The 13,716-nt window shown below is 38.3% G+C and overlaps 1 protein-coding gene across 1 annotated transcript in view; it reads right to left on the bottom strand.

The window, feature by feature from the left end:
• LOC135730854 (zonadhesin) overlaps window positions 1-13,716 on the bottom strand; it is a 32,381-nt gene that overhangs the window by 15,301 nt on the left and 3,364 nt on the right. Inside the window, exons 13-50 of the mRNA XM_065248832.2 lie at window positions 13,542-13,670; window positions 13,317-13,455; window positions 13,095-13,236; window positions 12,663-12,859; window positions 12,439-12,577; window positions 12,107-12,223; window positions 11,865-11,989; window positions 11,598-11,743; window positions 11,280-11,423; window positions 11,074-11,181; window positions 10,800-10,969; window positions 10,297-10,499; window positions 10,028-10,169; window positions 9,871-9,918; window positions 9,588-9,781; window positions 9,358-9,502; window positions 8,961-9,205; window positions 8,696-8,844; window positions 8,484-8,612; window positions 8,259-8,397; window positions 8,037-8,178; window positions 7,697-7,893; window positions 7,452-7,590; window positions 7,136-7,252; window positions 6,894-7,018; window positions 6,620-6,765; window positions 6,315-6,458; window positions 6,098-6,205; window positions 5,824-5,993; window positions 4,578-4,780; window positions 4,311-4,452; window positions 3,881-4,128; window positions 3,616-3,793; window positions 3,355-3,463; window positions 2,654-2,748; window positions 1,969-2,145; window positions 1,337-1,539; window positions 157-301 (exon numbers count right to left, since the gene is read on the bottom strand). Coding sequence (XP_065104904.2) covers window positions 157-301; window positions 1,337-1,539; window positions 1,969-2,145; window positions 2,654-2,748; window positions 3,355-3,463; window positions 3,616-3,793; window positions 3,881-4,128; window positions 4,311-4,452; window positions 4,578-4,780; window positions 5,824-5,993; window positions 6,098-6,205; window positions 6,315-6,458; window positions 6,620-6,765; window positions 6,894-7,018; window positions 7,136-7,252; window positions 7,452-7,590; window positions 7,697-7,893; window positions 8,037-8,178; window positions 8,259-8,397; window positions 8,484-8,612; window positions 8,696-8,844; window positions 8,961-9,205; window positions 9,358-9,502; window positions 9,588-9,781; window positions 9,871-9,918; window positions 10,028-10,169; window positions 10,297-10,499; window positions 10,800-10,969; window positions 11,074-11,181; window positions 11,280-11,423; window positions 11,598-11,743; window positions 11,865-11,989; window positions 12,107-12,223; window positions 12,439-12,577; window positions 12,663-12,859; window positions 13,095-13,236; window positions 13,317-13,455; window positions 13,542-13,670 — 5,738 coding nt within the window. The remainder of the gene's footprint in view (window positions 1-156; window positions 302-1,336; window positions 1,540-1,968; window positions 2,146-2,653; window positions 2,749-3,354; window positions 3,464-3,615; window positions 3,794-3,880; window positions 4,129-4,310; window positions 4,453-4,577; window positions 4,781-5,823; window positions 5,994-6,097; window positions 6,206-6,314; window positions 6,459-6,619; window positions 6,766-6,893; window positions 7,019-7,135; window positions 7,253-7,451; window positions 7,591-7,696; window positions 7,894-8,036; window positions 8,179-8,258; window positions 8,398-8,483; window positions 8,613-8,695; window positions 8,845-8,960; window positions 9,206-9,357; window positions 9,503-9,587; window positions 9,782-9,870; window positions 9,919-10,027; window positions 10,170-10,296; window positions 10,500-10,799; window positions 10,970-11,073; window positions 11,182-11,279; window positions 11,424-11,597; window positions 11,744-11,864; window positions 11,990-12,106; window positions 12,224-12,438; window positions 12,578-12,662; window positions 12,860-13,094; window positions 13,237-13,316; window positions 13,456-13,541; window positions 13,671-13,716) is intronic.

The following is a 13,716-nucleotide window of genomic DNA, read 5'->3' as shown; positions in this document are numbered from 1 at the left end:
GGCGTTCCCTAGAAATTAGCTGTGAAGGAGGGGGGCTGTTCTTACGCATGCACTTATTTAAAAAACTCAGTAACGGTCTTTGGATTCTCAGTCAGCGGAAACATCCTCTTTTGCACCTTTAATTAAGTTTTAGGAAACAAATAATTAAAGATGTACCTGTGTTCACGCAGCCCAGTTGACCTTGATTGACCTTACATTCCTGAGCAGGACCACACTGCCATGCCTCACATTTTACAGTGTTGAATGGTGAACACACACAACGCTCTGTGCAGTCATCTTTCGTGAACCAACTGTCTCCAACCTAAAAAACACAGTCACACATTTATGACAATGAAATGGGGAATTTTAAATGAATAATATGGAATAAATTGAACAAAATTGGTTTGTGTCTAAATGCTGGTGCCAAACGATTTACAAAAATGTTCATTAAAATGTAACAAAAAATGGCATGGAAAAGAAAAACGGCAACACTTTTTAGTGTTTTTCTTACATGTCACATATACTTACTATATGATTAACAGTAAATTTTGCATAATTGCATGCACCTAAACCCAAACCTAATCCTAACCCTATAGTGCATTATACATAAGTTTGTAGATGTGACTCAGTACCTAAATGCAGAGGCGGACACTACTTGAGTATTTTAAGTACATTTTCCAAGCATCTGTGCCTTATCAGAGTGTTTGTCTTAGGAAAAAATGTACTTTACTTTACTAAAAAATGTTTACTACATTCTAAAGCATAGAATCATACTGTGTATTCCTTTTATATTGCTTATTTAAATTGATTTAATACCTAATTACATAAAAATTGTGTACTTTTACTTTTCTTGAGTAAAAGTACAAAAGTACTTTTTACTTAAGTAAAAGTAAAAAAAAACCTAGATGTTTAATGTACTTAAATATTAAATATAAACCAAAAACTTGAAATTATGTGGAGTAAAAATTAGGATAATATGCTTTGGAATGTATGTTTTTCAAAGAAAAACACTGATAAAATACGAATACTTAAAAATGTACTTTTATGTAAAAAGTAAAAATACTTAAGTAGTGTCCGCCTCTGCCTAAATGTGTCATTACACTGTAACAGGAAACCTTAAAATCAAGTGTAAACAAAAAATGCATAATAAAAGTACCCAGAAAAAATGTGAAATTCAATGTACTGTACTTATGAAAGGTTAAGACTTAAAATCTAAGGTAGTCTTTAAAGTCATTCAAGAGGGGTCTGTGTGATAAAGTTGGGAACCTTTTTAAGAACCTTATCTTTGTCTTAAACTTGAAAACAAATGTAAGAGATGCGTTTAGTCTGGTTATGAGCTGAAAAACTAGTAACTCACAGGCCTGTAGTTGTTGTCTCTGTCAGTGCAGCCACACTCGCTAAAGGCCACACACTTGTCTCCACTCAGTATTAAACCAGGGTCACACACGCATCCCTCAACACAAGGCTCAGAACAGATGCCTTCAGATCCAGGGTCCTGACAACTGGCTGGACACGCTGAACCACACGGCTCATAGTGACTACCAACAGGACATTTAATAGCTATGATAAATGCAAAAGATGGAGGGGTGTTAAATGAACCAGTGGTATGAGGAAGCGCCCAACAAAGGAAAAAACTGAATGAAAAGAGGAGAAAAAGAATGGACTGGGAAATGGGCAGGAAACAGGAATGTGGGAGGAGAGAGACAAAGGTACAAATCTTTAAAGACATCTATTTAGAGAACAAAAGAAACAAACAGGTTCATTTAACACTCACTAATTGAAGGGGGAGCTTTTCAAAAGGTTACCAGGATACAATAAATTGCAGGCTTTAAAAAAGTTTTACAGAATTCCCATGGAGCACAAAACACAAACCCCTAAATCTAAAACCTGCTGAGTATTAAACTGAACTTTAACTTTGTCTAAAATGTAGCCCTGTACACCAAAGCTTCACATACGTAGACAGATGCACACGTATACTCAAACACTTACGACAGAAAGTGTTATTTCTCCAGTTAATTGACACCCCAGCTTGAGCGCATATGTCAGCATAGCTTTCAATAGCTTGACACAAGGCCACTGCACTGCCACCCGTGCCACACTGATCAAACACACAACTCTCAAAGTAAGGATTGGGGGGCACCACTGCATGACATGGTTTAAAGATTCCTAGAAAGAGAAATAAGTAGACATTAATGCAGGTGTTAAAGGTCATAAAAACAGCCAGTTGGTGTATAATGTTAGGAAATGGAAGGCAATAAACATAATTTCCCACAATGTTTTAGGAAAAGAATGAATACTCTTGTACATTTACATCCGTTGCTCTTTTTATTAATGTGTTATTGGTTATTGGTAATACCAAGGTGTAATTTGCTAAAATCACTGTAGCCAAAACCCCCAGAAGAATATTTAAACAGTTCAATTTTAAGAGAAAAACCATGTTGGCATAAACCAGTATCTCTCTGAAGAACAAATGCAGCCTTGATGTTCAAAATAGAAGGTAGGTAAACAAAAAGTGGCACTGCAGTAAATATGCTGTATCCTCTAACACTGATTTTGGGAATAAAACAGATTCATTTCAAATTATGGTAAAAGCTTTGAAAAGCATTTATGACTCTTTACTGTGACTTTAGCATTAATGTGTGTTTAAAAGTGAATAAGTGAATATGTGTCTCACCATTGGGGTCAGTGATCATGCCACAGCTGGTAGGTTTCTGAGCTTCACTTTCAATTTTATCATCACATTCAATGTCTCCACCACCATGAGAACAACTGTGAAATGAGTAAACATATATTAATGTATAATTGTAAAAAAACGGTCCTTATTTCAATCTTTATCCTTCTTTCCCAGTTAGTGCACTCTATAGAAAAAACGTTATTCTTATTTGGGACCCTGGACCACAAAACCAGTAATAAGGATCAATTTTTTGAGATTTATCTGAAAGCTGAATATATATGTTTCCATTAATATATTGTTTGTTAGTTGTTGTACAACTATTGAAAATCTGGAATCTGAGGGTGCCAAAAAATCTAAATATTGAGAAAATTGCATTTAAAGTTAAGTACTTAGCAACACATATTACTAATAATTAAGACTTATATATATATACAGTAGAAAATTTACAAAATATCTTCATGGAACATGATCTTTACTTATAATCCTAATGATTTTAGTGCAACTTTCATGAAGTTAAATCAATAAAAGCATTCCTTCCGCTAGAAAAAATAGTCCCTGAACGTGAACAAACAGATTTTACCCATACAGTGTATTCTTGGCTATTGATACAAATATACATGTGCAACTTATAACATGTCTTTTGGTCCAGGGTCACATTTGTGTAGTTGCAATGTTGTATATTTTAATATTACTTCACTCACTCTGGTCTGTCATCGGGCACCTGCCAGCTTTCTCCAAGCTCATTGGTGCTGTCGGTTGGTTTCCCATCTGACTTGATGTTGTCATCATTAGGATTACCATTATAGTTTCCTATCATATATAGTTGTAATTGTTAAGATTAAAAATGAAAAACTTTGATCAGACTATTTGGTTGGTAGTAGTATTTGCATACAGTGTACATAAACACTTCCTTATTATTACTTGCCCTAAATCTGCAATATAACTGCTGGACAAGTTCTTACCACAAAGTCCACATAACAGTCCGCTATAGGAGGAAGGCAGGGCAACATCAGCATGGTGATTTCCATCGAAACGGACACGTAATCCAAAATCTGTGTCGAGCACCACAAATTTGCCACTTAGGAAGATCTTAATTCCATTAGGAAGTGTGACAGGCACAGTGACCTGAACTCCATTCACCTTCAGAACATACAAAGAAGTTTAGCATGTGAATGCACTCCACCTTTAATCTCCTTTAATGTGTTAAATCTCAGAAATGTCTCTTACCTGAACTTTACGGCCTTTGCCCAAAATGACCTTTGTGTTGTGGACATGGATGATAACAGATTGTACATAAGATACTTTCTTGTTATTGTCTCTGTGCTCGTTCTGTGTCTCGACAGAAAAGTACTGCAAGCCGGAGGTCTCATTACAAGGCTTAGTAACAGTGTAGGAGCAGGCGCCCATGAAATGATGCACTTTCTTATCAAAGGAAGTGTAATGAGGGTCACCAGAAACTGAACAAATGCCAGTATCTACAGGAAAGATAAAAATGGTTAGCCGTTAAAAAGAATAAATTATCTTGCTGTCAGGAGTGCCAACAAGTATGTGCAGAAACAGCACGAGTTGATGATTTGATACTGTAAAAGGTGCAAAACTGATGTACCAGATAATGCATGCAAATTATATTATGTATAGCTACTACTTAAGTTTTTACCAAGAGCTTTGCACCCATAGTCTCCATTCTGAAGCTGGCAGCTCTCAGTAGGCAGACAGCTGGTGTTATAACACTGAATAGTTCCTCCACCCTCACATGTACACTTCTCTGTACAGCCCTCAAGATACCAGCTATCATTCACCTAAATGACCACATTGATTGAATAAAATAACAACAAGCACAATGATAAACCTGTTTCTCAAGCAGTAAAAAAAGGAAATAAAATCAAATTAAATCAAAACTGTACTGTGTTTCAAGTAAACTCACTGGATGGTAGGAGTCTGAGGAGTCCACACAGCCGCAGTCTTTAAGTGGCACACATTTATCATCACTTAAGATGAATCCAGGGTTACACTCACAGCCTTCAACACACTTCTCACTACAGCCTGGTGGTCCGTTGATACCCAGACACGTCTCTGGACAGGAGCTCACACATATGGAGTAATGGCTGTTTGGAGGGCAAACTAGAGCTGGAGGAAAAATGGAAAATGTGAATAAGTAGGGATGCAGGTTCGAGTTTGGAGTATGTACTTTGCTCTATACTCTCCTGGCTACTAAAGTCTTTAAAATCCCATTAGTGTTAAAAAAAGCATTAGTATCAACATAAGTGCTATAAATAAATTTAGAAAATTTAGCACATCATTTTTAGAAAAAAATTAAATCACTAGATACAGAAAACCAAACTAGTCGATCATTTTAGCAGCATAATAAAAAGATACTGAGCCATACAGAGATAAAATTAAGCTCAGTGAAGGCTCACTTTATCTTTGTACCATCCTTGTTATTCTAAAGATGGATGAATAGACCCTTTTACAGCTCACGTAATCAAATAGCCTGCGCGCGCATTTGGGCAACAGAAGTGGTGTTATTCCCCATTGGTTCTAACGTGGTAGCAACTCAGAAAGTTTATTAAAACGGTTTCTCAACATCAAAATGTCCCGTTGTTGCGTTTGGTTGCACTAATATAATATACTAATATACGTATATATGTATCTGGCAACTTTATTTTTGGCCATCTGCTAACATCTTTTATCCACTCCACTATAGTACACGGATCTGGTAGTTGTGTTGAAAATGTTGATAAAGTCAATTTTTTAAAATAACTTACTGTTTGTGTTGCTTCACTGTGGATTCTTACGATACTTCCGTTGCCTAAATGCGCGCGCATACGCTGCCACGTCATCATTGTGTACAAACAGTAAAAGGGTCTATAACTGCAGTAATAACTGGAAACTTTGTGAGTGATGCTGCAACCACATGGTTAGGTGTTTATTCTGTACTACAGCATAAATAAAACCTAATTGTACTTTGTAGTTAAACACTAGCTTTGCTCTTCCTACCTGAACTGTTATAAATTACAAAGAGAGAGGAAAGCAGGCTCTTTACTGTAACAAAAAATGTGATACTTACTTTGTGAATATAATTATATTAAAGTGAATATAATGCCATATTATCTGTTTTGTTTGAGGAAGTCTATACTTTATGCTGTGTAATATAAGAGATTATGACTTACGACAGAAGTCTGGCTCCCTCCACTGATGGACAGGTGCACCTGCACTCAGACAAGCATCAGTGTAAGCTTGAAGCTGATCACAGAGAGTCTGCTGTAGTCCCTCATAACGGCACATATCAAACACACAGCTCTGGAAAAAAGGCAGTGGATCCACCACCTTTATACAGTCCCTGTGAGGAGCATTGGTGAGAGAAAGTGTGCAATGGTTAAGCACTTAAAGGCCTCTGTAGTATGTTAGCTGATGTTTGAAACAATATAAACACTAAAGCCAAACCTAAATGGTCCATTGTTGTCAGTTATTTTCCCACAGTTCTCTGGGTTTGACACCAGATTCTCCAGCTCAGGATCACAGGGTGGGTCAGGCCCTGTGTCAGGCTTGCATCTGAAAACACAACACTGATTTGTCAAACGTCATCAAGAATCTGAAATTGACCAATCCTCAAAACTTTTTTCTGCAGTTAATAAAATGAAAAAGAGGCCAAAGTACTGACGTTTCGTCCTCATCTTCGTCAGTTTGCCAGCTGTTACCAAACTGATCTGAGCTATCGGCTTGCGAGCCATCTGGCTTAGTGAAGTCATTATTGGGGTTTCCATCATAGTCTCCACACAGGCCACACATCTGATCATAGTAGGAACTGAAAAAGTAAGAATGAGAAAGAGATTAAAAGATATTTAATCCTCCAGAAATGTTTTTCGATTTGCTTCTGTAGGACTCATTTTTGACCAATGACCTTTATCAATCATTGTTCAGATTGAATGACATATTACAATGAATCTGTTTTCAGAGCTACAGTACCTGGGAACAGTGATCTTAGCATAATGGTTGCCGTCCCATTTCACCTCCAGACCGAAGGAAGTAGTGAGGATAACATATTGACCAGCAAGAGAGAGAGACATGAGGGGAGATGGGGAGTGAGGGAGGGAAACCCTGAGTCCATTTACCTGAATGTGTAAGAGATAAAGAGCAACAGATGTGAATTAAATGCAAAAGTTATGTTGGATAAACTCAAGACTCCAGAATACCTTCATTAAATGATGGTTTAATGTAAACAGCAGTTGTGAATACTGACCAAAGTTTTCCTGCTTTTCATCATTGTCACAGTGACACCATTGACAGTCACATAAAGTTTCCTCAGGTAAGAAACACCAGAAACTCCTCTCTCTTCATTTTTACCCTCTATTGAGAACCAGGGGCCTACAAATCCAGAAGAGAAAAAACACATCACTGTTTTAAAGCTGAATACCAATACACTTACATTGAGTGTCTGAACATTAGTTGTTCATTTGTATTCTGGTTTTTGACTTTGATTACCAGTGTTGTTTTTGCAGGTGCGTGCCAGAGTGTAGGTGCAAGTGCCCATGAAAGTGAAGTATTTGCCATCAAAGCTGTTATAATGAGGATCACCAGAGATAATACAGTCCTGAGAATCTAGAGGATTTAGATGAAATACAAAACAAATATTTTTCAAGTATATTTCAAATATGAACCATTTGTTAATAACTAAGAAAACATGAAATTTGAAATAATGAGATGTATATGATGGGATCTGTCTCACTGCAGTGTAATGTGATCATATGGTTATATTCGGGTATACAGTTACTCACAGTGAGTCAACTGTAATACTGACCTTCTGGGTAACACCCGATGACTCCACCCTGTACACCACATTGCTCCATTGGTGGGCAGTCTGCAACATTACAGGTAACAGATGGAGGCTCACACTTACACAACTGCTCACAGTCCTTGGTGTAAAACTCTTCACCTGGCTGAAATCAATCAAAAAGTAAATATCATGTCAGTATAGTGCACAAGTTATATATTGTTTAAATAATGTTTATATAATGTAAAATATTGACATTACAGTTTCCTCACCTGGTAGTACTGTCCATCACGCATGCAGCCACATTCATCTTGTTTCACACACTGTCCAGCACTAAGGACAAACCCAGAGTCACACAAACATCCTTCAGAACAGGGTCCAGTACACTGATTTGGTGGAATTGGGTAACAGGATGGTTGGCAAATTGGGACGCAGGATTCAAAGTGACTATTGGCTGGACATTTCAGAGCTGTAGAGGAAGACTGTGTGTTAACCTGTGGTTTATTACACTTATTCACAATGTTTGGTTTTAAAGCACAAGCCATAGTCAATATTTAACATATGCATCTTATGGTGTCCTTGAGGAATACTGTATGTATTTTTCAGACTTACGACAGAAGGTGTTGTTTCTCCAGGATCCAATTGTGACACCCCGTTGCTGACATTCATTGACATACGCCTCTATTGCTTCACACAATGCAGACTGAGCACCATCCAACTCACATACATCAAACAAACAGTCTTTGAAGAAACCCTATACACACAATGTTAAGACAGTATGCATTAGATGTTTATAATTATGCTAAACAAATCATATGATTTCATTTCACTCACATTGGGGTTGACTTTTGGATGGCAAGTAGCAAATGGACCTTTGCTGTCCAATATGATACCACAGTAAGCAGGTCCTTCATACAAGTCCAGTTCAGTATCTGTACACCCAGGCGATGGGTCAACCTCTGTTTTCTCACAACTGAAAGAAAGAATCAAAGGTTCATCTATGATATCCATTAATATAAATGTACTTGTTAACACTGTAGGCATTGCATGTTGTCTTACTCAGGGTCTGTGTTCCAGCTGTTACCGAAATCTTTAGGGCTTTGGACGAGTTCACCAGTAGGAGTACGGAAGTCATCCTTAGGGTCTCCATTGTAGTCTCCACACAGTCCACAAAGTTTGTCCTCATAGCTAGAAAATCATGCAGAGACATTTAAAGTAAATTACAAGGTCTCAAACAATCTTATAAAAAGGTTTAAATGAATCATACTCACTCTTTGATAACTTTAATATCCATGTAGTGGTTTCCATCATAACGTACAGTCACACCAAAGTTTAAGGCCACTGTGTATTGTGCACCAGCCATAAAAATGTCAATGCCATTGACAGGAGTAAGAGGGATGTTCACATTCGTACCATTCACCTGAGAAAAGTCATACAACATACTGTACCTTTCAATGTGTTACTAAACATGAAATATATTTAGAGTTATAATAGTGAACAGACATGACCGTGCATAAATCATCAACAGTCGTCTACCTGCACAATCCCTCCTTTCAGAATGGACACTTTCACCCCAAATGCATGGACATGCACAGCTTTTACATAGCTGATTGAAGGATTGTTGTAGCGATTCTCATTGTCTGTGTACACAGCGAAGTACGGCACATCTGTGCTGTTACAAGGCTCAGACATCAGGTAGGAGCAGTTCCCCATGAAGTCATAGCGCTGTTTATCAAAGGTGGTGTAATGAGGATCACCAGAAGAAACACAGGTTGAGGTTCCTGTAAGGAAAGAAATCCAGTGTTAACAAATTTAAACAGATATCAATGCAAGATATTTGACATCATGACAAATGTGTACACTCTTTGTATTAATCTAAAATCAAGGCTTTATTTATTTTGATGAAAGGGGAGATTGTAGTTTCTTGTCATACCTTTGGGGTAGCAACCATGTACGCCACCAACCTCACGACATTCTTCTGTCACAGGATCACAGCTGTTGTCCACACAGTCAAAGGTGTAGTTGCCAGCACAACGACACAACTTGGAGCAGCCATTTCCAAATATAATTTCACCAGGCTGAGTATAAACACAGACTGAGTTTAGAGCAAAGACTTTGGTCACAGTTAAAAATGCATCCTTACATAAATGACAACTCAAATACCTCAAAGTAGTTGTTGTTTTCATCTAGACAACCACACTGTTCAATAGGAACACAGCGCTGACCACGGAAAACAAATCCTGGTTTACAGAAGCAGCCACTGATGCATGAACCTGTGCAATTTGTTGAAGGCCGATCACAGCTAGGAATACAGGCTGGGCCACAATCAATGTACTCAGCATCTGGAGGACATGTCACTGTTGGAAGACATGAAGGCTTGTTTAGCTTTTCTAATCTCACATTTTTAACAGCTATTGTTGAGGAAAACAAAACAAGTGTGAAATACCTGGTGGTGGTGTAGTAGTTGGCTGAGGTGTTGTTGGTTTAGGTGTTGCTGCAAAGAATGTCAAAAAGTGTTAGTTTATATATAATGTGTTAAGGTTTGTAAACAGTGTACCAGGACATGTAAAACTTCATTATATATAAGCTACTGTCATTGTTACCAAGAGGTCTGCAGTCATAGTCTCCATCTTGAAGCTGGCAGCTCTCAGTAGGCAGACAGCTGGTGTTAAAACACTGAATAGTTCCTCCACCCTCACATGTACACTTCTCTGTACAGCCCTCAACATACCAGCTATCATTCACCTAAATGACCACATTGATAGAGATAAAATAACAACAAGCACAATGATAAACCTGTTTCTCAAGCAGTAAAAAAAGGAAATAAAAAAATCAGATCTTCAAAACTGTACTGTGTTTCAAGTAAACTCACTGGATGGTAGGAGTCTGAGGAGTCCACACAGCCGCAGTCTTTAAGTGGCACACATTTATCATCACTTAAGATGAATCCAGGGTTACACTCACAGCCTTCAACACACTTCTCACTACAGCCTGGTGGTCCGTTGATACCCAGACACGTCTCTGGACAGGAGCTCACACATATGGAGTAATGGCTGTTTGGTGGGCAAACCAGAGCTGGAGGAAATAAATATAAAGAAAAACTTGTCATTGAATGATAAAGAAGGTTGAAATGGGGGTGCAAGTTCAGTTTTAATCAGGAAATGCTAACAAAAGCCAAATGAGAGATTTTTTTTTTTGGTGTCCTCAAGGGGGAAACATACTGAGATAAATGACTGGCTGAATCCAGCTCACTTTATTAGAGAGAATTGCAGGCTTTTTTCATGGTGGATACAATACTGCAGAGTATCTGTTTAATATGTTGAATCAAGTTCAGTCTATACTTTATGCTGTGTAATATAAGAGATTATGACTTACGGCAGAAGTCTGGCTCCCTCCACTGATAGACAGGTGCACCTGCACTCAGACAAGCATCAGTGTAAGCTTGAAGCTGATCACAGAGAGTCTGCTGTAGTCCCTCATAACGGCACATATCAAACACACAGCTCTGGAAGAAAGGCAGTGGATCCACCACCTTTATACAGTCCCTGTGAGGAGCATTGGTGAGAGAAAGTGTGCAATGGTTAAGCACTTAAAGGCATCTGTAGTCTGTTTGCTGATGTTTGAAACAATATAAACACTAAAGCCAAACCTAAATGGTCCATTGTTGTCAGTTATTTTCCCACAGTTCTCTGGGTTTGACACCAGATCCTCCAGCTCAGGATCACAGGGTGGGTCAGGCCCTGTGTCAGGCTTGCATCTGAAAACACAACACTGATTTGTCAAAAATTTGATGGACCCAATCATCAAGACTTTTTTCTGCAGTTGATAAAATGAAAAAGAGGCCAAAGTACTGACGTTTCGTCCTCATCTTCATCAGTTTGCCAGCTGTTACCAAACTGATCTGAGCTATCGGCTTGAGAGCCATCTGGCTTAGTGAAGTCATTATTGGGGTTTCCATCATAGTCTCCACACAGGCCACACATCTGATCATAGTAGGAACTGAAATAGTAAGAATGAGAAAGAGATGAAAAGATATTTAAAGACTTATTTGTAAGATTTATTTGTTGCCCATGACCTTTAGCAATCATTGTGGGGTTTAAGTGTTTCTTGCTAAATGTTTTAGTTCAGAATGAAGGATATATTACAATGAATCTGTTTTCAGAGCTACAGTACCTGGGAACAGTGATCTTAGCATAATGGTTGCCGTCCCATTTCACCTCCAGACCGAAGGGAGTAGTGAGGATAACATATTGACCAGCAAGAGAGAGAGACATGAGCGGAGATGGGGAGTGAGGGAGGGAAACCCTGAGTCCATTTACCTGAATGTGTAAGAGATGAAGAGCAACAGACGTGAATTAAATGCAAAAGTTATAAACTCAAGACTACAGAATACCTTCATTAAATGATGGTTTAATTTTGACAGCAGCTGTGAATACTGACCAAAGTTTTCCTGCTTTTCATCATTGTCACAGTGACACCATTGACAGTCACATAAAGTTTCCTCAGGTAAGAAACACCAGAAACTCCTCTCTCTTCATTTTTACCCTCTATTGAGAACCAGGGGCCTACAAATCCAGAAGAGAAAAAACACATCACTGTTTTAAAGCTGAATACCAATACACTTACATTGAGTGTCTGAACATTAGTTGTTCATTTGTATTCTGGTTTTTGACTTTGATTACCAGTGTTGTTTTTGCAGGTGCGTGCCAGAGTGTAGGTGCAAGTGCCCATGAAAGTGAAGTATTTGCCATCAAAGCTGTTATAATGAGGATCCCCAGAGATAATACAGTCCTGAGAATCTAGAGGATTTAGATTAAATACAAAACAAAATATGTTTCAAGTATATTTCAAATATTAACAATTTGTAATAAAACATGTTTTCAAATTCAACAGTATACTGTATTTTGAAATAGTGAGATGTTTATGATGGGATCTGTCTCACTGCAGTGTAATGTGATCATATGGTTATATTCGGGTATACAGTTACTTACAGTGAGTCAACCGTAATACTGACCTTCTGGGTAACACCCGATGACTCCACCCTGTACACCACATTGCTCCATTGGTGGGCAGTCTGCAACATTACAGGTAACAAATGGAGGCTCACACTTACACAGCTGCTCACAGTCCTTGGTGTAAAACTCTTCACCTGGCTGAAATCAATCAAAACATAAATATCATGTCAGTAAGTTTATAGATAAAATCGACAATGATGACCTGAATTGACAGTTTCCTCACCTGGTAGTACTGTCCATTACGCATGCAGCCACATTCATCTTGTTTCACACACTGTCCAGCACTAAGGACAAACCCAGGGTCACACAAACATCCTTCAGAACAGGGTCCTGTACACTGATTTGGTGGAATTGGGTAACAGGATGGTTGGCAAATTGGGACGCAGGATCCAAAGTGACTATTGGCTGGACATTTCAGAGCTGTAAAGGAAGACTGCGTGTTAACCTGTGGTTTATTACACTTATTCACAATGTTTGGTTTAAATGCAGTGATTTTTCAGGCAGGGTTATATTTAATAATCTTTGTTGCCATTGTTGTTAATTTAACCTTATAGCAGTTTCATGCTATAATACAGAGCACAGGATATTATTTAATATGTAACACATGTATCTTATGGTGTCCTTGAGGAATACTGTATGTATTTTTCAGACTTACGACAGAAGGTGCTGTTTCTCCAGGATCCAATTGTGACACCCCGTTGCTGACATTCATTGACATACGCCTCTATTGCTTCACACAATGCAGACTGAGCACCATCCAACTCACACACATCAAACAAACAGTCTTTGAAGAAACCCTATACACACAATGTTAAGACAGTATGCATTAGAAGTTTATAATTATGCTTAACAAATCATAATATTTTATTTCACTCACATTGGGGTTGACTTTTGGATGGCAAGTAGCAAATGGACCTTTGCTGTCCAGTATAATACCACAGTAAGCAGGTCCTTCATACAAGTCCAGTTCAGTATCTGTACACCCAGGTGATGGGTCAACCTCTGTTTTTCCACAACTGAAAGGAAGGATCAAAGGTTCATCTATGATATCCATTAATATAAATGTACTTGTTAACACTGTAGGCATTCCATGTTGTCTTACTCAGGGTCTGTGTTCCAGCTGTTACCGAAATCTTTAGGGCTTTGGACGAGTTCACCAGTGGGGGTACGGAAGTCATCCTTAGGATCTCCATTGTAGTCTCCACACAGTCCACAAAGTTTGTCCTCATAGCTGGAAAATCATGCAGAGACGTTTAAAAGTGAAATACAAGGTCTCA

The sequence above is a fragment of the Paramisgurnus dabryanus genome, chromosome 2, assembly GCF_030506205.2.
Source record: "Paramisgurnus dabryanus chromosome 2, PD_genome_1.1, whole genome shotgun sequence".
In the NCBI taxonomy this organism is placed as follows: Eukaryota; Metazoa; Chordata; class Actinopteri; order Cypriniformes; family Cobitidae; genus Paramisgurnus; species Paramisgurnus dabryanus.
The sequence above is the reverse complement of the archived record's forward strand: the minus strand, read 5'-3'. Positions and strand labels throughout refer to the sequence as shown.